The 22,960-nt window shown below is 52.9% G+C and overlaps 1 protein-coding gene and 2 long non-coding RNA genes across 8 annotated transcripts in view; 2 read left to right on the top strand and 1 right to left on the bottom strand.

Moving 5' to 3' along the window:
* Positions 1–8,134, top strand: part of LOC118638539 — a 79,586-nt gene extending 71,452 nt beyond the window's left edge. The window contains exon 3 of the long non-coding RNA XR_004961114.1: positions 8,072–8,134. This is a non-coding gene — a long non-coding RNA (uncharacterized LOC118638539). The remainder of the gene's footprint in view (positions 1–8,071) is intronic.
* LOC118638538 lies at positions 4,934–18,930 on the bottom strand. Of its 6 annotated transcripts, none has more exons than XR_004961109.1 (5): positions 18,735–18,930; positions 15,005–15,337; positions 12,129–12,319; positions 10,731–10,808; positions 4,934–5,019 (listed from the first exon to the last, which is right to left on the bottom strand). It is a non-coding gene; the product is annotated as an uncharacterized LOC118638538 (long non-coding RNA). The 6 variants fall into 6 exon arrangements; XR_004961111.1 differs by having other exon boundaries at positions 4,940–5,019; positions 10,743–10,808; XR_004961112.1 differs by lacking the exon at positions 4,934–5,019 and adding an exon at positions 10,429–10,544 and having other exon boundaries at positions 10,743–10,808.
* Positions 8,272–22,806, top strand: SMPD3 (sphingomyelin phosphodiesterase 3). Its single transcript, XM_036274526.1, has 7 exons — positions 8,272–9,564; positions 14,945–15,020; positions 15,148–15,303; positions 16,863–16,952; positions 17,246–17,309; positions 19,383–19,545; positions 19,806–22,806. The coding sequence occupies exons 1-7, from the start codon at positions 8,272–8,274 to the stop codon at positions 19,905–19,907; spliced, it is 1,944 nt and encodes a 647-aa protein (XP_036130419.1). The 3' UTR covers positions 19,908–22,806.
* Positions 22,807–22,960: the final 154 nt, after the last annotated feature.

Raw genomic sequence — 22,960 nt, forward strand, 5'->3', positions numbered from 1 at the left:
GAGGGAGGTGATGTGACCTGCTGAGGAGTTCAAGGATCCCCTGCTTATAGCTTCTTGCGAAGCTCAATTCAGCACACGCCTCAGCACCTGGGCAGTCTCAGAGCTCTTGAGGTCTATGCCCATCTAGATGCTCAGCTGTTGGCATGTGACCTCCTGATATGAGCCTCACTTAGGGATGGTGAAACCTCCTCTCCAGTGGTCACACTGCCCGCTCCAGTCTTGCCCTGAAGCTGCCCTGTCAGTGCCCGTATGGAGAAGACCCTGTGACAGAGTGACCTTGGGCCTGATTTTCGTCATGGAGGAAGCCCTCTGTGTCCCCCACCCTGGGCTCAGTCTCTCTGAGAGCACAGGACTGGTGGGAGCCCTGTGGGCTTCAGCTTCCAGAAGACTAAGCAGACAGATCTGGCTGCAGACAGGTTCTTGAGTATAGTATAAGGGTTCATGGGAATGAGAGATGCTGCTCAAAATGGCTCAGGTGTGGTCCTTGCTGATTTGGCTCAGCAGTTAGAGTGTCAGCCTGTGGATCGGGGGGGGGGGGGGGGTTATGGGTTCGATTCCAGTCAACGGCTCATACCTGGGTTCCAGGTTCAATCCCAGGCCCCAGTTGGAATCGTGCAGGAGGCAACCAGTCGATGTGTCACTCTCACACTGATGTTTCTCTTCCTCTTCCTTCCACTCTCTCTAAAAACCAATGGGAAAACATCCTCGGGTAAGGATTAACAATAACAAAATTGGCTCAGGTATGGATTCAGGTGCCAGCCACCATCCAGCCTGTCCTTATGGCCCCCTTTTCAGTCACCAGTACTCTGGCAGGCAGTAGAGAGTAGGGTCGTCAGATCTTCAAACTCAGTCCGCTCCTGGGATGGAGCCCACACTCTCAGGGCAGCTGCCCCATGTCACTGCAGCACAAGGTCCTGAACCCAGGACTGCTGCTATTTTAAACATTAGGTTGGTTCAGGCATCCCTGGCTCATAAACCTCCAACCTGACTTGAGATTTGCTTTCCAGTCACAAAAGAATCAGTTTAATCTGGGCTTTCTGAGTTCTGACGTGGAAATGCCGAGGCTGGCTGATTGAAGGAGTGCCACAGAGCTGCTTGCAGCCTGATCCTATTCTCAGAAACCACATGATGCATTAATAGCTTCCATGGAAAGTTTCGCTGAAGATTTTATAGCCCCTTTGCCTGCACCTGGCTTCTGCACAGGCCTGTAGCTTGGGCTTGCACAAGCTGCCCACAACAGACAGTTCGACCAAGAGATGGAGGCCCCAACACCCCCTGCACCACCCTCGCCCCACAATTGGAATAGCAGGGTGCCCTCTTTGTCAACCAAGCAACCATATGAGGAGGACACTTTGAAAGCTCCAGTTGTATCTTGCGGGCCTTTGCAGCAAGAATCGTAATAAAAATATCACCACAGAGCACTTGTCTGCCGCTGCCTCTGGGACCCCATGTCATCGCTCGCCCGGAGCACAGCGCCACCCAAAAAGGGAGGTGAGGGGATTAAACCACTCCCAATCATTGGAAGATTTGGGACCTCCTTGAAAATTGGTATTGTTGGATTGCCAAATGTTGGGAAATCTACCTTCTTCAATGTATTAACCAACAGTCGGGCTTCAGCAGAAAACTTCCTGTTCTGCACTATTGATCCTAATGAGAGTAGAGTACCTGTGCTGATGAAAGGTTTGATTTTCTTTGCCAGTACCACAAACCAGCAAGCAAAATTCCTGCCTTTCTAAATGTAGTGGATATTGCTGGTCTTGTGAAAGAAGCTCACAAGGGACAAGGCCTGGGAAATGCCTTCTTATCTCATATTAGTGCCTGTGATGGAATCTTTCGTCTAACACGGTATACTAATAAGGTCGTGAGAGATGCTAGAAGTAATGAAAGATCATCTTGTTCACATGTGTACAGATCTGGAGTTACAGCTTCTAAAGTATATTTTTAAAGTTACTGTATAGAACAGAAATTCTTTATGAATTCTTTGTATATTTTCCTTTTCTTTGGCTTTTTTTTTTCCTTACTGGATCATGCCATTGAGAAGGAAAAGTAACAGTATCTGGTGTTTGAAAAAACACTACAATTTAACATTCTAAAAATTATTTAATAGATGAACTGCTTTTGAAAACAACAGATATTCATTATACTTAGTATATATTATTTTTATGGAACATTTTGTTATGAACATCTGTTTTTAAAAGCTAAATACCATGTTTGTTTAGTTTTAAGAGTTATGCCCTGGTCAGTTTGGCTTAGCAGTTAGAGCATCAGCCTGCGGTCCAGAGAGACCCGGGTTCGGTTCCCGCTAAGGGCATGTACCTCGGTTGCAGTTTGTCCCCGGCCCTGGTTGGTCGTGTGGTGGCAGCCACTCAACGTGTCCCATTCACGTCGATGTTTCTCTCTCTCTCTCTCTCTCTTCCTCTCTCCCTCCCACTCTGTCTGAACAAAAAAATGAAAAAATTTCCTCGGGTGAGGATAAAAAAAAAAAAAGTTATTTGAAGCTAATTATCCACATTTCCTTAATAGGTTAGTTTTTTATATATAACCTGAGGTAGCTTTTTAAACTAAAATAAAGTAAGCCTTTATTCACTTTGAAAAAAGATATATTACTAGAGAGATGGCAGGTAGATGTTAAGTGCAGCCCATGTATCATCTCCAACTACCCTTAGATGGTGTTCTCACACATGCTTACCAGAGAGTCAGTGATGCAACATGTCCAATATCCAGCAGGAGGACCTGAACGCAGCGTATCTGACACCAGAGTTAGTGTTCATAATGGCTGCACTGCTGTCACCGGAAGGATGCTCCCTGAGCACAGACCATGGGCACCAGGTAGTGAAGGGCCTTCTAGGACTCAAGAGAGAGGCCACAGTGCCACAGGAGCGTTTCACAGCACAGCAACCAATAAGAATCAAGTTTTAGAAAGATCATGTAGCTGGTATATAGTAGACAGGATCCCTTTGGTGGCAAGTGGCAGAAATGCAACTCACAGTGACATGAGCAAATAAAGGGGTAACTTGTTGACTTATTAACTAAAAAGTCTAGGAGTTGTGTTGCATTCAGGCATACGGAAATTGGAGCTCAAAGATGTCACCATGGCCCTGGCCGGTTTGGGTCAGTGGTTGGAGCATCAGCCTGAGGACCAGAGAGTCCCGGGTTCAGTTCCCGCTAGGGACACGTACAGAAAAAAATAAATAAATAAACAATAAATAAATAAAGTTAACAAAGATGTCACCATGCCTTGGCCTCTCTCCTTCCAGCCCTAAGATTTTTTTTCCTCTGAATTGAATTCTTTCTCAAAGAAGGCTCCAGATGCTTCAGGTTCTTCGTGCTTCCATCTCAGAGAAAATGCAGTCAGTCCTCTTTGCTGAGGGGTCCAGTAAGAGCTCCAGGGAGGGCTTGGGTCATGTGACCATTCAGCTTGGGGTCAGAGGGCTGTGGTGCCGATTGACCTGGTGTAACTCACTGCCCTCCCCTTGGATTGGAGCGGAACCCACAAAAGTGGGTTTGCCACAGCCAGAGAGGTGGAGCAGGCTAGGACTTGGGCCTGTGTTGGTGCCTGAGACTCCACTGGGAGCTCCCAGGTTGGGGATGGGGTGCGGGTAGGGGGATGTCCCAATGTGCAAATAGACACAAGCCTGATTAGAGGGACAGGTGGGGACTGTGCATAGGAGGGGTAGGGAGGCTGGAGAGGGCTTCAAGGAAGGGGAGGCAGGTACTTTGGATCTAGATGGGTGATAGGCATTTACCTGGCACAGTTGTGCCGGTAGGAGTCACCACTATGGCACACATGTCATGCCAGACCCTGGACCCCAGTTCTGCTTCTGGGATGTGGCCTTTCAGGGACTAGCCTAGATCTGTCTGACATGCATCACTCAGGAAGGTATCCTCTTCAGTCGTTCTTTCTGTCCTCCCTGCTACGAGTTGACTCCAAGTTTCAGAAGCTCAGAGCTCACGTTGCCATGCCAACCCCTCCCTGGCAGGCATCCAGACAGAAATGGGCTGGCCCCATCTCAGGGCTGCCAGCTGATGTGAGCATGTTCTGGTAATTGGATTGGAGCAATCCTCTCTGCCTTTCCTGTGGAAACCTGGGGGTTGGCCCAGCTCCTACTAGACATTAGACTGTGGACACAAAGAGGGTGGGAGGAGGTCACTCTGCTCCGGGACTGGATAGAAGGTTCAGCATGAGGATCAGATGGAAGGGCCATGAAGGAGGGACAGGCCCCATCCTAGCCTCACATGCGGAAACTTGTGACCCTCCTCAACTTCCGAGTAGTTCCCCAAGGCTCAGAGATCCCAACAGATGATGAGGGCTTACTCAGGGGCCAGGGCTTGCCTCCGCCAGCAGAACTGAGGCTCTGCTCACTTTCCCACTGTAGAAGCAGCTCAAATTCAAGTCAGCACCCACTTAGGACCTTGCAGCCTCTGTGCAGCACGCCTTCCAGGCCCATTCCCCGGGGAGGTGGGAAAAGGAATGGCTGTCTTGGTGCCAGTGTCATTTGGCATCCAGTAATAGAGGTCCTGTTCATGGCAGCTTGCCCACAAAGGCTCTTGGGCACCCAACCTCCCCTCCATCTTGGGACCTGGCCAGGCCCCATTCCTGAGGATGCCCTCCCCAGGGATTGGCAAAGCAGCTGGCCCTGGAGCCCTCGAGACAGTGTATAGAGGGAGGGGCACTGGCCTCTGAAAAGTCCAAAACCCCCCTTCCCATGCTGTGGTGGTTGCAGGCCACAGATTAGCAACCAGGTATCTCAGTGTTGACAGGTCATTGCAGGTTATCAGTAACCCACAGGAACAACTGCAGTGTGTGGCTGGGCCTGTGACCTCCCGGGCCCTGGCCAGGACCTGACCAAGCACTTCCTCTGCCTTCTAGATGTAGGGTCGTCTGGGCTCCCAACCCTCCCTGAACCAGTTCTCCTTCCACCGGGGTCAACCTACAATTTACGGTGCTCTCCACTTCCTCTGTCCATCCTGGCTCTTTAGCCCAGTCTCCTTGTCACAATCAGGCCCAGTCAGTCTTCACTGCAGGGAGAGGAACAAGTCAGTGAAGGTCAGGGGTTCCAACCTAAACAGAGTGAGCAGCATCTCTCAGGACCTGAAGACCCTTTGGGTCAGTCAGGGACCTGGGAGCTCAGCTGGCAGGCTCAGGCTGCCCCCAGAACAGTGCACAGACCAGTTTGTACCACCTTCAAACTCCATGGAATTCATGGGCCAGGAGAGCAAACAGGGCATGTAGGGGCCAACCTCAGGGGAGGAGAGTTCAAGGAGGTCCTACAAGGAGTAGGGGGTAGGGAAGGAAACAGGACCAGCCATCTTAGTTTTCTGTCCAGCTTTCAACCTCACAATAGCATGATAGCTCTGAGAGATAGGGATTGCCACTCCCATGTCACAGATAACGAGACAGAGGCTCAGCAAGCCTGACTCCAGTGCCAGGATTTCATTCGGGTCAGCCTGAGCCCAGAGCCCAAGTTGAGCGTGGTACAATGGGGCAGGGGTGAAGGGTGAGTCTGGGGTCTCCGCTTGCAGGACAGAGAGGTTGCCCTCCCTTAGGGCACTGTGTAGCCCCCCACACTGACCCCAGGGCTCAGGAATGACCATGAGGATCTGAGGTCATCTGAGACTCCAGCCCAGCTCTGGAGACCATGGTGTTGGGGCCGAGGGCATCCTGAGCAACCCTGGAAGCCACACACACCAGGATTCACAAGGGATAAACCTTGGAGTAATTGTCAGTTTTAAAATAGGAACCTGAAAGAACAGCCCAGCCTGTGGGGGTGAGCTTACAGCTCAGCATACATGGCCTTCGAGGGACCTGTCAACCCCATCAGATATCCATGGTGGACTGTGCCGGCAAAGGTGCCTGCCCCAGGACAGGGAAGCAAAGAACCAATGAGTGGAGGAGAAGAAGGCATTCTTCCAGAGAAAGAGCCTAGGCTGAGCCACCCACAATGTCTCACCCAGCCAAGTGGTCCTGTCAAGAGAAAGGGCCCAGACAAGGGGTGGAGGCTGGGCACCTGTGTGCCCCCATCCTGCCTTGCCACCCCTGCGAGGACTCCGGAGTTCACTGAGAAGTTACCAGCCTCCAGTATTTAATTCTCGCTCTCCTCTTTCATGGGGAAAGTGTAGATCAGACTAATTAATGTGCTGTTGTTTGTTTACCCTCCTTTCATTTCACTGAGACAAAATAATTAACCACAGAGCTTTACAATCAGCTCCATTGGTGGCAGTCCCTTCTGTCAACTGCGTCAGCAGCTCCTGGGCGTATGTGCAGGGACTGTAGGCGGGAGCAGGGCAGGTGGGCAGCACCTGGAGGCTCCTTCTGTCCAGGGCATTGCTGAAGGGTGGCAGGGGGACCCAGGGCAGCCACAAAGGGTTAGGATGGCAGGCAGGAGGGGCTGGGATGCTCGGATCTGCCACTTCTTAGAGGACTGCCATCGTGGCTCCTGCTGCCTGTTGGCCCTCTGGGCCACCTAAACACAGTGATACCTGAATAGGGACCACAAACATTCCTATGGCCCGTCCGGCCTGGCCGCTCACTGCCACTGCAGGCAGGGCTGGGGAGGGAACTTGCCCAGAAGGGTTTCTAGGGCCATAGCAGGAGTGAGGACACAGGACAGCCTAATGAGGAGACCCTCTCCCAGTCCTCTCCCAGCTAATATCAAATACCAACCCTGATTGGCCAGTGTTAGGGCCGAGCCACACGGAAGAACAGAAGGTTAGTACTTTCTCTCAGGAAGCTTTTTAGAAGCGAGGCTACATTTACCTCTGACCCATCAGAGCTCTGACCATCCTGAGGGCCACAGGCCAATTCTGCTTGGAGGGCAGCATGATATAGACAGAACAGACCCTCTCCTCCTCCCAAACCCTTTCTTCAGAACTGTCTTCACAGCCAGGGCTCAGCCAAACCCGAGTCCTAACACAATGTGAAGTGACCCTTGGGGTGGACAAGCCCGCCTATGCCACCTTTCCAGCCAGGAGAGATGGCAACATGGTCAAACCCCCCTCCACCCCTACCCCAATGGAGCAGAGCAGAAGTTGGTCTCGGTCAGTGAGACAGTGAGCAGGAAATGACTCCCCACCTGATCTGGGGTGAAAACTCGGAATTACACTTCTGCAAGCTTCACCACAGCGTGACCACTATGGGTCCCTGGAGGCTGAGTAAACACTCCACATTCTTGTTTTTATAAATTCTACAGTCAGCACAATAAATGCACCTGGTGGTCTCTCCTGGGCGGAGCTCTGGGGCCTGCTCTGAGAGGAGGATCAGGGTGGACTTACTGCAGAAGCTTTGGGCGTTTTGGGCCCTGAAGCTGCATCCTGGGAGCTTAGGGGAGACGTTTGGGCCAGACCCTCAAAGCCCTAGGGAGCCTCTCTAAAAGTTGCAGGGACCATCAGCATCCCTTGTAACTGGGCAACTATGATCGTTCTGGATGTTAGTAAGGTCCAGGCTATGCCTAGATCCCCATCAGGTCGGGATTTTTGCTGGAGATCAGTGGTCTGATGCTGCAGGCTGGGTAGTGAGAGCCTGGCTGTCGGGGAGCTTTCTCTCAGGGGTCCCGCCAGCCACTCTGCCCTCCACCCTAGGACTCTCTGGCTGCTTTTCTCCCTGGTTTGTTCCCTCTTCATTCTGACTTGATGGACACTCAAGGATAGGCAGCTGTGTCTGAGGCTCCTCAGGCTCACCTCAGGCTCCTGATGAGATTCCAGCTGCTCTGGGCCCAGTGTCAGGCCCAGGCATCCCTTAGATCCCCAATCTGCCTCCTCGGCACCCACAAAGCCGTGCTCCTCTGAAATCCTGGGCCAGATTTCAAGCAATTAGGTTATGAGATCAAAACGGTCAGCTAGAGGCAGTCATGTCACCAAGCTGTTTACTCCAAAAGAACTTAACACACACAGGCCAACGAAGTGTGCTGGGACTGGCTCCTGGCCCCAGACACCCCGTGTGAGCCTACTAGCTCCTGTCTGGTCCTTGACACAGTCCTTCTCATGTCAGAGTAGGAACGGGGTAGATAACAGCCACAGCATACAATCTGCTCCCCTAAAAATAAATAAAAGCTCCCATATCTCTGTCTTGCAGGCTCTCCAACAGGCCTCGGTGGCCTAGCATGGCCCACTGAGGTCAACCATGACTGTCTGGCCAATATATGCCATCAACCATCTCACCAGGAGGTGACCCCTCCTCCAGCTTCTCCCCACTCACCCACCCCACCCAGGAACGTGCCCGCACTGCCACGGACACCATGTAGTAGGGCCGGCTGCGGCACCCAGTGAGCTGCGATGGTTTTGTACACGACCCCCTTTCCCAATAGCTGTCTGTCTGCCCTGCACACTGTGTCCTGGGCCCTCATCTTCCCATGCTACTGGCTGCTGGACCGGCTCCTGGCCTTGTTCATACCTGTCCCCTGTCAGAAGAACCAGCTACTCTGCATCGTGCTCTTCATGCCCATCTACCTGGGCCTCCTGGTCACCTCTCTGCCCTTTGCGTTCCTTGGGTTCCTCTTCTGGTCCCCCCTGCAGTGTGCCCGCAGGCCCTACATCTACTCTTGGCTGGAAGACAAGGGCCCAGCTGGTGGGGCAGCCCTGCTCAGGGAATGGAAGGGTACAGGCCCTGGCAAAAGCTTCTGCTTCGCCACTGCCAACGTCTGCCTCCTCCCTGACTCATTGGCCAGGCACAACAACGTTTTTAACACCCAAGCACGGGCCAAAGAGATCGGGCACAGAATCCGCAATGGGGCCAGCCGGCCCCAGATCAAAATCTACATCGATTCGCCCACCAACACCTCCATCAGTGCGGCCAGCTTCAGCAGCCTGGTGTCACCGCAGGGTGATGGCATAGCTCGGGCTGTCCCTGGAAGCATTAAGAGGACCGCCTCTGTGGACTACAAGGGCAACAGTGGGCATCACCCTAGTGACGAGGCTGCCAACGGCCTGGCTTCTGGGGATGCAGTCGACTGCAGTAACCTTGAGAACGCCTGCATTGTGCGCATTGGTGGTGATGAGGGGGGCCAGCATCCTGAAGTTGATGACCCTGCCACTGGGGGCCAGACCAGGAATGGGGCTGGTGGGGGCCCTCGGGTCCAGACACCCAACCACAGTCAGCGGGATGGGGACTCAGGGAGCCTGGGCAGCCCCTCTGCTTCCAGGGAGTCCCTGGTGAAGGCACGAGCTGGATTGGACAGTGGCAGTGGGGAGCCAGGTGCCACCTACAGCAAGGCCCCGCTCAAGGCCTCGGCGGTGAAGAAGGCAGCCTCACGCAGGAAGCGGCATCCGGATGAGGTCTTTGACCACGAGATCTCAGCCTTCTTCCCCGCCAACCTGGACTTCCTGTGTCTGCAAGAGGTGTTTGACAAGCGTGCGGCCAGCACATTGAAAAGCCAGCTGCATGGCTATTTTGAGTACATCCTGTATGATGTTGGAGTCTATGGCTGCCAAGGCCACTGCTGCTACAAGTGTTTGAACAGCGGCCTCTTCTTTGCCAGCCGCTACCCCATCATGGATGTGGCCTATCACTGTTATTCCAACGGGAAGGGCTTCGACAGCCTGGCCTCAAAGGGAGCGCTGTTTCTCAAGGTAGGAGGCCTGGGCACAGGCCAGCCATTTCCAGAGCAACGTGGGAGGTGGGCTGCAGTCCGAAGTCCTCACCCTGTGGGAGGTTTATGGGCAGATGAGCCCTATCATGGAGCTGAACCAGAGGGCCCCCAACTCAGAGTCAAAGGAAATAAGAATGCAGGGACAAGAGCCGAGGCTCCAATATCAAAAAGACCTGGCTGGGTGATCTTGGACAAGTTCCTCAGATCTCTGAGCCACCATTTCCCCATCTGTAAATTGGGGGCAATGTGGAGCCTGCTCACAGCATGGGGAGTGAGTGGTAAGGCCTAGGAGGTTCTCCTGGTGTTGGTGGTAAAGGTGGCCAGGCAATGATGGCATGGGGAGTATGGGGGACGGAGGATACCGCGGTCTCTAATAAAGCAGACATTCACAAGACAAGACCAACAAAAACCAAGAGTTGCAGGTCCTGGACCCATTACCACACCAGCCTCATAGGCCGGGACACCCTCTCCCTTCTGGCTGTCATGCAGCTGCCATGCCAGGCTCTGTGCCCACCAGCCCAAGGCTTTGCTTCCACAGTCACTAATTAAAGTGAATCATAATTATTTCTGCTAATTTGGATGCAACTGGAGGAGTTTTTAAACCATGGTAATTTGGTCATTATGCATTATCTTCTACTGAGCCTGACACTCTCAGAGTGTTGACTTCTTGTTCTTTATCCAAAAGCCACTCTTGGTGCTTCCAGAGTTTCTGAAGCATTGTTTGGCCAGCTGATACAGAACAGGGCTTTCTGGCCCCAGAGGCAGCAGTTACTATGGATATGGGTTCTGTCCATATTTCCCTCAAGACTTCTCACTTCCCCCTAAAAGGGCGTCCATAGGACAGGCAGGGGTACCTAGTATGGCTGATGTGGAAGTCCAGTGTGGGGAGGCTCTTGTGCCCCAGGCCACAGCTCTGACTGCTCCGCCTGTCCAGGAAGGTGCTATGTGTCAGCCAAGCACCTGCCGGAAGAGAGGACCCGGGTTGCCTGTCTGCATGAAGACTGCTGGAGCCAGACCAGCATCCCCAGGCCCAGGCCTCCACTCCAGGTGCTCAGTGGCTCTTGTGTGGCTCAGCAGGCCCAGAGTTGGAGTCCTCAGCTCTCCACTCACAGCCTGTGATGCTGAAATTAAGTGCACTGCTCTTACAGGAGTACCAACCTTCCATTTTGGCATATGGTTCATCAATGTTCTGTTCCATGGATGTATTTTCATCTCAGTGAATTTCTGGGGAAGGAGAGGACATGTAGTCAGGCTAAGTAAGAGGGAGAGCATACCCCCTCTCCCACCTGCCCTACTACAGATGGCTGGGAAATCCCTCAGTCCTGCCCCCAGCCCACACACCCCATCATCTCCCTCCTTAGTCTGGCACCTCAACCACCATGCCCACCAGGGCCACACAGGGTCCTCAGGACAGCCCCTCCACCATAAGCTTTCGTCCCACCTCTCTGCCCATCCCTTCTAGGCTCCTTCTTACCTGCCCATCCACTAAATGTCATTGCTCCCTCTATCTCCTGGGTCGAAAACTGTTCTCCAGATATCTTTAATTTGGTTCATACCATTAAAATATTTCTTGTCTTGGCTAACCTTTAAAAATTAAAATATTTGCCCTGGCCGGTTTGGCTCAGCGGTTAGAGCGTCGGCCTGCGGTCTGGAGAGACCCGGGTTCGGTTCCCGCTAAGGGCACGTACTTCGGTTGCAGTTTGTCCCCGGCCCTGGTTGGTCGTGCGGGTGGCAGCCACTCGATGTGTCCCTTCACGTCGATGTTTCTCTGTCTCTCCCTTCCTCTCTCTCCCTCCCATTCTATCTGTACAAAAAATGGAAAAATATATCCTCGGGTGAGGATAAAAAAAAAAAAAAAAAATTAAAATATTTCACATAAAACCCAGTTTATAATTTTTCTCCCAACCTGGGTAGATCTGGCAGCACCAGGACTATTGCTTCTGCCCAGCTCTCAGCCTGAGCAGCCTCACAGCACAGTGACCACACTTGGCCAGGGCTCTTCATTTCCAAATGATCACCATAGGTGACACACCTGCCTTAGGAAAGCGACTCCACAGCCTCCATTTCCACACTTGCTGAAGGGTCTCAGGTTTGTCTCAGCCCAAGTCTCTTCCCTAAGCCCCCAGCTCTGTGTCTGGTGGCCGCTGGACACAGTCCCATTTATTCCTGAAGGGAACTCATCTATCCTAGTCCCACCCCTTCCCCAGGTTCCACCATCCCTCAGCCAGAAGGGCCCGCCTTGACTCTTCTCTGTGCCCTGAGCCCATCCAATCATCCAGACAACTAATTTCACTTCCCAGGTACATCACGCCCCATGTTTCCAGCTGCACTATCATGGCCACCATTCCTCTATATCCACCCAACTGTTTGTGACTGTCCTCCCCCTTCCAACCTATCCTCCTCCTGTCCCAGGGCTGACTCCTGTTTTACCCACTTCCCACTGCCTCAGGGAGAAGCTCAGCCTTCATTGGGCCTCTACCCTCACCTGAGCTCTGCTCCAACCCAGCTCTCCCTTGTCATGATCCTGCCCCAATTTGGCCTCACCATTTCTGTGGAGCTTCCTCAGCAGCCATCCACACAAACCATCTTCCCCTTCACGGGTTCCTCAGCATTTGCTCCCAGCAGTCTTGTTGCCTGTCCCGCCCATCAGACAGAACCCCTCAGAGTGGAGCCGGTTGTGCCGAGCACACAGCAGACCCAGCTCATCTCTGTTTCCAAGAGTGAGCCTGTTTCTCCTGCGTAGAAAAATGAAACAAATGAGTTTTCAGAAGATAGGCTGGCCCAGGAAAAGGGCCCGGGGCTGGGAAAATGTGGCCCTGGCTGCACTTGGAAGCCAGTGCTCCCTTGGTTGGCAGGGCTCCCTGTCCAACCCTGCCCTCCAGATTGAACCTGTGACACTTCCAATCTTTGAGGAAAATGTGCTTTCCTGCTACCATGAGGGCCTGAGAAAGAAGGAACTGGACTTGCTGCTGCCTTACCAATGAGAGAGCCCAACTCTGGGCCCCTCAGCCTTTGCCCACCAGGATTAAGAGGCACAACCTCTCAGTGTGAGTGTTTGTTTTTGTAAGAGAAACACAAGCCTCTGCAGCTCCTGAGGACTTGAGCCAGAAATCAACAAGTCCCAATACATAATCAAGTGGGTCTCAGGGCGCTCACAGGCTGACTGAGCAGGGGAGTGGGTGAGGAGCTGCGTGAGACTCCTGGTGGAAGGGCTGAGGAAGAAGCTGGATGGCCTTGGCCTCTGTCCCCTCCAGAGAGGTTCTCCTCAGAGATAGAGCTGAGTGGTACCTCTCTGCACCTGTCCTGTCCCTGCCCAAGACTCAGCACAGGCAGATGACACTAAGTGCTGAGGGAGTGAGGGGATGAGGCTCTAAGCAGCTGGTGAAAAGTCTGGCTAAATCATCAGGAGCTGAGAAAGCAGCACAGAGCTTAAGGAGAAACTGGAAGGGGGCTCAGCCATCGGAGCCTTGTGACCCCAGCCAATCGCAGTATAATTTTAGTATAATCCTCACAGATGTAAGGCTCTAGCAAGTCAGCGTCAGTGAAGCACTAAACAGGAATGCTCACAGCAGGAATGTTATGATTGAAGAGGGAACAGAGGCAGTCACTGCCCAAGGAACACAGGGGCAAGAGCGCCATCATGTGGCCTTGTGGGGACATTGTGGCTTTAAAATTGGGTTGTTTTTGCAATAGGGCACATCAGTGGTAGGTGATTTTCAGAAGTGCAGGGAATATTGATTAAGGTTTGGGTCTGGAATACAGGTTAAGAAGTGAATGTTGAACATGTGAGTTTATTAACCCCAAATCCAGGCTATATGGCCCATTATAAAGTAACCAGACATGTATCCCCCCAGGGTGCCAGGAAAGGAGAGATGTGCACTCATCTGGCTGGGAAAGGGAATGAGAAGCTGCAGAAAGCTAAGGGTGTTTGATGACACCAAAGTCCATATGGAGGAGATTAATGCCAACCTGACTTTGACAGCAGAGAGATGGAAGCTTTGGAGGCTCTCAGAGTAGAGGACCTGTGACGTGGCAGCAGTAGTGGCAAGTTCAGACCACTCTTAGCTGGAGGATGGGCAGGGTTGTGCTTGGTAGAGGCCAGGTGCACCCACCCTGCTGCTGATGGACCTGTACACCTGGCCTCTACAGTCACCTTCCTGGGACAGTTTCCAGGGTCCAGGGTCTCGTCATTGTAGAAAACCCAGTTTGGAATGGATTGGTGAACTTTGTGAAAGACAGATGAAACTCAGGTGGGAGGAAAGGCCAGAAAGGAAGATGAATCAACCAGAGGCCTCTGGGCAAAGATGCCCACAGACTGTGCCAGGGAGCATACCTGGGAGGGACTCTCTCATTTTAGCCTTCAGCAGATATGCTGTGTTGAGGGCCTGGGAGAGACAGCAGGCTGGGTGGCTGCCCCTCACCTCTCCCCACAGCCCCTAACAAGGGCTTAGGCTTGCATCAGGGTAACCACTGGGGGTCATTTTGAGTTGTCTGTTTTGTACCATTGAGATGTTTGTTTTCATTACACCAATCTGTGAAGACAACCTGCCAGGGTCATTTTCGGCTGGGCACGGAGTCGTGGCAGGATGCCCGAGCCCTATTCCACTCCTGAGTACTCCATCTCTCGTGAAGGGGGTGAACAGGAAGTGAGGACTGAGGTCTGGGGAGAGTAAAGCATGAAGAAGCCGCTATGAAAGGAATGGATTTGGGACGGAAGCCATGGGGCACCTGGGCCACAGAGACACAGGCCACAACTATTATTCTAGATTGGGGAGGTAAGAGCAGATGCTGTGATTTCTCATGAAGCCAGAGAGGCAGAGACTGGAGAGAGGGAGGAGAAAACAGAATTCAAGGCCTCTGGAGATGGTGTCGAGCTCTGCAGTTGGGCCTAGTCCCCTAGGGAGCCTGATTTAGACTTCAGAAGGATGGGCTGTGGGGTGTGATCAGGTCTGGGGTATGAATAAAGGAAAGAGGAAAGAACCACCAGACAGGAGTGAACAGGAAACTGAGAGGCTGGCACACGCTAGTCATCAGGGGATGGCAGGGGTTTGGGTTAGAAATCTGTGATTATTTCTGCACTTGTCCTCCTATAAAGCCTAATGAATAGCAGGTGACACCATGCTATAGGCTGCCATGTCTTTATGCATCTGCCTCTTGCACTAAACCAGAAGCTTCTGGAAGCAGGACATGTGCTGTTCCTACCTGGGCCCAAGTCTAGCCAGAAGCCAACAGAGCTGGGCTTGTAAGGATCTTTCCTGGTGGTGGTAGTTGTGGTGGTGGGGTGTCATTATGTACCTTTGTGCTCAGAGTACTGAACACTTACAGACTTCCTCAGTGACACCTTGTCTCCTACTCCACAGGTGATGGTGGGAAGCACACCTCAGGACCAAAGAATTGTTGGGTACATCACCTGCACACACCTGCACGCCCCAGAAGGTAGGGTCTGGTGGCCTGCACTCTTTTAGGGGTGGGGGATCTTTCCCTGGCAGGTTGGGATCAGCCAGGTCCTGGTTGGCATCTGGCTGCAGCTTTATCCTCGGGTCTCTGTGGTTCTGCTCCACAGATGACAGTGCTATCCGGTGTGAGCAGCTGGACATGCTTCTGGAGTGGCTGGCTGATTTCCGAAAATCTACCTCCTCGTCCAGCACAGCCAACCCCGAGGAGCTGGTGGCATTTGACATCATCTGTGGAGATTTGAACTTTGACAACTGCTCCTCCGGTGAGGCTGGGTTCTACCCCATTCGGGTTGGCTGCTGGAAGAGGGTGGAGCTTCAGTCACAGCTAGCAACACTTAAGTTAGACAGCTCAGAGAACCTCCTGCTCCTTGTGTGCATGTGGGTGGGATATCAGCAAAACTATGATTTCTCTGCCCCCTAGAAATCCTAAAATGAAACGCGCCCACGCTCTGCCTAGAAAGCTCAGAGGCCTCCTTACTGGAGACAAAAAGATGCCCTAAAACAAACCTGTGAAGGGAAGGCCTGGAGCCTCTGAAATTCAGACTAAGGACGAGTCAGCTAATACCATTTACCAAGTCTTTATTCAGCTCTTGCTTTGCACCAGGCACAACTCTGATGGCTGCTCATGGGCCAACTGTGTCATTTAAGTCTCATAACAACCTCAAGAGTGGGCATTGTATTTATCCACATGGTATAAAAGAGGAAGCTGAGACCCAGAGAGGTGGAATAACTAACTAATTCAAGGTCACACAATCAGTGAAGTGGTGAACTGGGACTTGAACCCTGCAAATCATGCCTTAAACTATTAGAAGATTGAAAGTTCATCATGGGTAAAATTTCAATCTGATTTAAATAACTGATCTGTGAATCAGACAATCATGCTCATCCCAGGGACCTCCTGGGAGTTTGGGCAGCTCTGAGCCTCCCCCCCAGCCCCTGGCTCCTGGGCTCCTTCCACTGTGGCCACAGCCCCAGAGGAAATTGAGGATGGGTGGGTGACATGGCCCTAATCCTCAGAAAAGACAGAAAACCTGAAGGTCCCACCTGGAGCACAGGGTGCTGCCCTCATCTGGTGACAGCTGTTTTTATCTATTCACAACCAGGGAGGTTTCCCTTGACAACGGTGGCAACTCAAGGGTTTGTGGGAAGAAAGGTGCCTACCATGGAACACACATCCCTGCTGCAGCCCTGCAGCCCCTCATTGTCACATGCCTGATGCCAGCTCCAAATGCTGGGTGCTCCTAGGATCTTCCTGAGTCAGGACGGGGACTTCCAGGACATACAAGAAGCTGTCGGGAGGGGTTCCATCCTGTCAGGCCCCACTCAGGGACCTGTCCTTCCTCCCTGGGGTCTCAGAAAGGCCCTTCTGGCTACATGAGTTAGCAGAACAAACTAGAACCCAGGGCAGGTCACCTCCTTCTCTGAGCCTTAAGGAGTCACTCAGCCTGGACCCCAGGTCTGTGAAGGGCAGGAGTCCCAGCTGAGGCAGCATCAGCCAGCCCCCCACCCCCAACCCCACCCCCCGCCCCAGGGTTTGCCACAGGATCTGGGAAGGCCTCGAGATCACTGTCCCCTGCAGCCCAAGAGGAACAGTGACTTCTGTCCTCAGACCAAAGGAAAGCTGAATACTATAGGGGGTAGGAAGGGGGGTGATTCTTAAGGACACAGAAAACCACTGACAAATGGGCCAGATCCCACCCAGCAGTATACCTGAGGGACAGGGGAACCTGGTGGCATCTGGACCAGGACCAGAGGCAGGCAGCCCTCCAGGACAGGACAGACACTGAGACCCACAGCAATACCTCTCTTCCTCCCTGCATAGATGACAAACTGGAGCAGCAGCACTCCCTGTTTACACGCTATAAGGACCCCTGCCGCCTGGGGCCTGGGGAGGAGAAGCCATGGGCAATTGGTGAGCTGGGGCTGGGAGCAGGGGATGTGGGGAGAGGGGAACTGGGGCAAGGGAGGGGTACTGCCAAGTTCTGAGCCCACCATGCTGAGATCTGACACTGCACCAAGGCTGGGCTTCCCACAGGCTTCCCAGAGGGACTCCAGGACTTGCTCCCAAAACCCTAGTGCTGTGGGAGTTGGGATACCCAGGATGGAAGATGCCTGAGCCCACCCCCTTCTGCCCCAAGGAGGCAGCCCTCCTCAAGGCTGGCTGAGTCCTACCTGCAGTAACTGCTCTCACCCCTTTGTCCCCAGGTACCATGCTGGACAAGGATGGCCTCAATGATGAGGATGTAAGCACCCCTGACAACCTACAAAAGTAAGCACCCAGCTGTGGTGGAGCAGGCAGTTTCCAATTCTGGGCTGAGCATCCAGCCCTGACTCAGCTGTGGAAAGATGACTATATTCCAGGTAGAGAGGAGAACACAAAGTCATGAAAAAGAAGTCTGTGAGAGCCTCAGAAACAGAATCTGGGGGCAGCTGGAGGCCGTGAAGGCCCTCTTGCCCCATGAGTTGGCCTTACAGAGAAGCCCCTAAGTAGGCCTGGGGTCCTAAGGTGGCATTTCCTAGCACCTGCCGTCCTGGCTCACTTTTCAAGAGCCTGCCTTGAACTGAACCCCAGTCTGCCTTGGGGCCCTGCTGGGCATAGGAAAAGAGACCAGAACCTTCTGGGGTGAGACTGATAGCTGCCAAAGAGCTCTGGGAATGGCATGTGCTCCAGGGAGGCCAGCAGGTGGTAGCCACCAATTAGGCAAATAAAGATACAAGCAAGCTGCCCTGGCCGGTTTGGCTCAGCGGTTAGAGCGTCGGCCTGCGGTCCTGAGAGACCCGGGTTCAGTTCCCGCTAGGGGCGCGTACCTCGGTTGCAGTTTGACCCCGGCCCTGGTCGGTTGTGCGGGTGGCAGCCACTCGATATGTTCCTTTCGCATCGATGTTTCTCTCTCTCTCTCTCTCTCTGTTCCTCTCCCCCCCCACTCTACCTGAACAACAACAACAAAAAAAAATACAAGCAAGCTAACATAAGCCAGTCATTTTCAAAGAGACAGCTCCATTCCAACCAAACTTAATTCTTGAACCCAATGACACTTCCATAAAGAACACGTTTGAGAAGCTAGCAGCAGAACCAATTTATAATTCACAGCCTGAGACTGCACAAAGTCACGGTAATGGCTCCTTGCAGCTAATTTGAGCCAATTAATTAGATTACAGACTAAATTTGAAACATTATCCTATGCTGAGAAAATTACCTTTCTATGAGATGATTAAAAAATGACTATCAATAACTCTCAGATCACTGTTGCTGGAATTAGTTATCAAATGCAAAGGACAGTAATGGGTTATATTCTGAGATGTACCGATGTTCTGCATTCATTAGTGTATTTATCTCACGGCTGATAAAGACCTTGTAGAAACCCATGTTTGCTGGCTGGGCCTGTCTTGGCACCCTTCCACCTGTCCAGGGCCTGTCAGTGGCTGCCACTCTGCCCCCGACATCAGCGCGCACCTGCCCTCTGCGGCAGTCTCCCATGAAGGCTCCTCCCCGCTGGTGCTCAGACTACACAGGAAGCCTGGCAGGAAGGGGATGGCAAAGAGGGAGTCAGAAGACCCAGGTTCGGGGTATAACCCCACCTGAGCACTCTGGCCTCCCTGTGGAGCCTTGGGTAGCACTTAAGCACCCATGTCAGTTTCCTTACTCTGAGGAATAGGATGACAGTCACATCCCATTACTCCTTTCTTGACATACCTGGTCCCCACAGCAATCATTCTTGCACCAGAGGAGGAAGTGGAAGCTCAGGGGTTTGGCACAGCTGCTCAGGGACAGACTGATACTGGAGTCCAGTCCTGAGCATGGGTGCTCTTCTAGCTCTTCACCCCACTCCTACTGACCTGAAACAAGAGTCATGAGGTTCTGGGGACCTCCAGAGACAGTCTCCCATGAAGGCTCCCTGAGATTCACTGTCAAGACAAAGTTCCCCCAAACAGGGCCTTACTGATTCAGAGCGGGACCCTGTTCTGCAGAGAGCACAGACAGTTCTGTCCCCGACTCAGGCGGTCTCTGGGTAGCACAGAGTCCAAGCTGCAGCCACAGCCCAAGTCCCAGTTCAGAAAGAAAAAGAAACTGCTGGCCAGCCCAAGGTGGACATGGGACATTCCAGGGTAGTTTGAGGAATGGCCTAATTCAGTCAGGAATTTGCAGCCTCAGACTCAGTTTCCCTCCATCCCAGTCCCTTTTGGGGCCCAAAAAGAAGACAGATGTTAAATGCAGGTGTTTGGTCTGACCTGCTTCTCTTGGGGTTGAGAACCTGGCACCACACTCAAGACCTGGGACCTGAGACCTGGGGACTGGGGGCTGGAGCAAGGGCTCACCTTACCTTCCTATCTGTGTGAGCAGGGTCTTGGAGAGTGAAGAGGGGCGCCGGGAGTATCTCGCCTTCCCCACCAGCAAGAGCCCAGGGGCCTGCCAGAAGGGACGCAAGGATGTGCTGAAGGGCAACGGCAGGCGCATCGACTACATGCTGTATGCAGAGGAGGGGCTGTGCCCCGACTGGAAGGCCGTGAGTCTGAGGCCAGGCAGCCAGGCCATGCCTGTAGATAGGGGACCCTAAGCCCTGCATCCCTAAATAGCACTGAGCTCTCTGAAAGTGAAACCTGCCAGTTTCAGAGACCTCTGGGGCCTTCGGGGATCCTCTCACCCCTCTGCCCTCAGGAAGATCAGCCAGCTCCAGCCCAGAGGCCCCACCCCTACCCCCCAGGCCCTTCCTCTGCATGGTATCCTTTGGGTCTAATCAGGATGCTTCTCTTCCCCCAACCCCAGGAGGTGGAAGAATTCAGTTTTATCACCCAGCTATCCAGCCTGACTGACCATCTCCCGGTGGCCATGCGGTTGATGGTGTCTACAGGGGAGGAAGAGGCATAGACCACCCAAGTCGTCACAGCAGCCTGGCCTCTGCTAGCCCTTTGAGCCAAAGCCCCTCTCTGGCCATGTCCCCTCCAGCAGCAGTGCCTGAGAGAGGGCAGGGGCCTGGGGGAGCCGAGGTCATCCTTGGGTGAGCTGGAACCAGTGCTGCCCTGCACCTCTGGGCACTCACTGTGGACAGAGGAGTCAGGACAGCCCAAGGAACCCCAGCTGCCCAACCAGTGCCATTCTTTCAAAATGAGATTTTCTACAAATCTACAGCACAACCTAGTTTATAACCCATGGGTTAGTATGAGAACCGGGTTTCTGTACTCTTTGTCCAGGGTTCATTTTTTCTGTCTGCTGCCATGTTGTCTCGCATGCCTGTACCCTCACATGCACGCTGCCCGCATGCCACGTCCACATCATAGCCACACAGACCCCTTGCTCAGGCCTCACCCAAGGCCAAACTGCAAACACAATTAGAACCAGCCAAAGAAGCATTCCTGGGCACAGGGCCGCCAGCTCGCTGCCTCCAGTTGGGTCAGCTAATGAGCAGGAACCATGAGGGCTGTATCCAGTCACCACGAGCCAGGGCTCTTCCCAGGGTCTTGCATTCAAGGGCGATTACATTTTCAAAAGAAAAACAGGAAAAGTTAAGAACAGAAACAACCCTTCACTTTAGAGGGCCTGCAAACCTTGAGGGAGATTGCTGCTCTTCCTGAGACAGGCTCCCTTGTCGGGGTACCAAGGCCCCAGAGACTCCTAAGTGAGCCACAGACAGGAAGCAGAGGAGAGAGCACCACTTTTTACAGAAGAAAACTCACGGATAAAAGAGAAAGGGGGCTGCTGGTTTTGAAAATGATAGATTTGTAGCTTCTGTTCTGCCAAAACCAACACCTCTTTCTGCTTGATCCCATCTCCCCTCCAGACACCTTTCTGGTTTGGGACCAATCCTTCCCTGGGGACTGTCCCCATCCACGTGCTGGTTGAGCTCAGGAACTGTCTGCCTGCCTCTTGGTCAAGCTGCAGCTCTATCCTCCAGACCCACTCTCAAAAGCAACCCCAGGGCCCTGAAAGGGGCCCTAGATGAAGGGGTGGGAAGCCAAAGTGCAGAGAGTGGCCTGTCTCCCCACCCTCCCAAGTGTGCAGGCTGGGGGTGGCAAGGTCAGGGGCCACTGCTTGCACATGGCAGGGAGTGGTACTGGTTGGCATCCAGACATCCAGGCATGGCATGGCTGAGTCTATAGGTGAGGCCTGCAGCTCACCACCCCATGGCAGCACTGCCTCTGCCCACCTGCCTTTTTAAACACATCTGGGGATGCTTCCTACAGTCATGCATGGAAGGTTGTGTCTAATTCCAGGTGCAAGGCTTCCCTAATTCAGGAGGCTGTCCTTGACAACCCCCACTGGGCCCTCCTGGCTTGAAGCCAGCTTTGCCCAGCAAGGCTGGGGAGCATACTAGGACCCTTCTGGTGTCAGTGTGCTGACGCTGTGCCTTGTCACCCACTGAGCTGCAAGAGGGACCAAGAGGGGTTCAAGCAGCCAGCCAGAAGTCAGGTCCTGTGCTGGGAGGTGACACTCCTGAGAGCCATACCCACAGTGGCACTGGTCTATCTGAACCCACCTGGCTGGGGCAGCAGCAGAGCTGAGGGCTTGAACACTTCCCCAGCCCTGCCCCTGGGGGTCCAGAGCCAGAATAGGCTATTCACCACTGAGGGCAGTCCCACCTGGGCTCTCTGTTATGACCCTCTTCCAAGGGCCTGGCATTCAGGGTCTTAGCCAGGCTTCATGGGGTCGGAGAGCTCCCCACTCCCAGAACAGCCAGGAAACTGCTCACACAGGCAGGGCCTTACTGGCAGGCACGATGCCTAGATGGCAGGACCTGAGCCTAGGACCCCAGGCTGCAGGTCAGCTGTGTGCCCAGGAGAGCAGTGGAGACAGGCCAGGGCTTCTGAAACAGAGAAACTCCACACAGCTTCCAGCCCTCCGAAGAGCTGCTTCCCTCCCAGGGTAGCCGGGTGGAAGCCAAGGCACAAGGACATGTGCTTCTCTCCCTTCTCAAAGGGTGGCCTTAGGCAAGTCATACCTCCCTGTGCCTCCGTCACATCCTGTCCCAACAAGGTTGACTGTGCCCTGGTGTATGGCCTACCAGCTCCCTAGCATCTCCCTCTGACTCAGCCTCAGTACCGAAGGCCGCCACTGCCCGACCACATGTTTCACGAAGCCTGTGAACTCCCGGGGCAGTGCACAAACCAGGCTTTTCCATTTTAATTTTTAAAAAGGAAAGAAAAGAAACATTGCCAGGATCTCAAACTCTATGGTGTTTGGCCTGGGAGGGACAGACACAGGGGTAACCCAAATCCCCAACCAAGGTCCCACACCAACCCTGGGCCCAACCTCCTTCAGAGAAGCCAGGAGGCAGGGGCAGCTTAGAAAGGAAATGGTCATTTTCATTAGTCCAAATCACCTTAAGTTTTAAGTATGAATATTAATCTTGATGCTTTTTAACTATTGTATTAACTTGCTGAGATTTAGAAATACTGTTTAAAAAAAGAAAAAAAAACTTTTTTAATTTCTGTATTTTTTTCTGTATTGTATCTTCATGGGACATTAGGGGTTTTATATGGTAAGCACACCTAAAGTTTTGGTAAAAACATTATCAATATATATCTAGACGATTCTTCCCTAGAAGAAAAACAATCTTTCACCTGATAAAATATTTTGAAAAGAGAGGTGTTTTTCTCCTTTACTGGTGCTGAAAGGAAGGATGGATCACGAGGAGAAAATAAAACTGTGAGGCTCAAGGCTGGTGTTTTCCACTTATTTGAGTGACAAGCTGGGGGCAGGCCCTGCTCTGATTCCAAGCTGGGCAGCCAGGCAGAGCAGTAGGGGAACTACTGGAAGAGGGGCCTGCCTTTCCCGCCTGCCCCCAGAACAGGCAAAGCCCAAGTCTGCCCTGAGCTGCCTGAAAACTGGGCCACCTAAGTTTTCTTACTCAATATCCCCTCATTCCCTCTAGAACTGGCAGTAAACAGCAAAAGGTTATTTTGAGGGGGGCAGTGGGAGAAACA

Source organism: Molossus molossus, unplaced genomic scaffold (genome assembly GCF_014108415.1).
Source record: "Molossus molossus isolate mMolMol1 unplaced genomic scaffold, mMolMol1.p scaffold_m16_p_21, whole genome shotgun sequence".
Taxonomy (NCBI): Eukaryota; Metazoa; Chordata; class Mammalia; order Chiroptera; family Molossidae; genus Molossus; species Molossus molossus.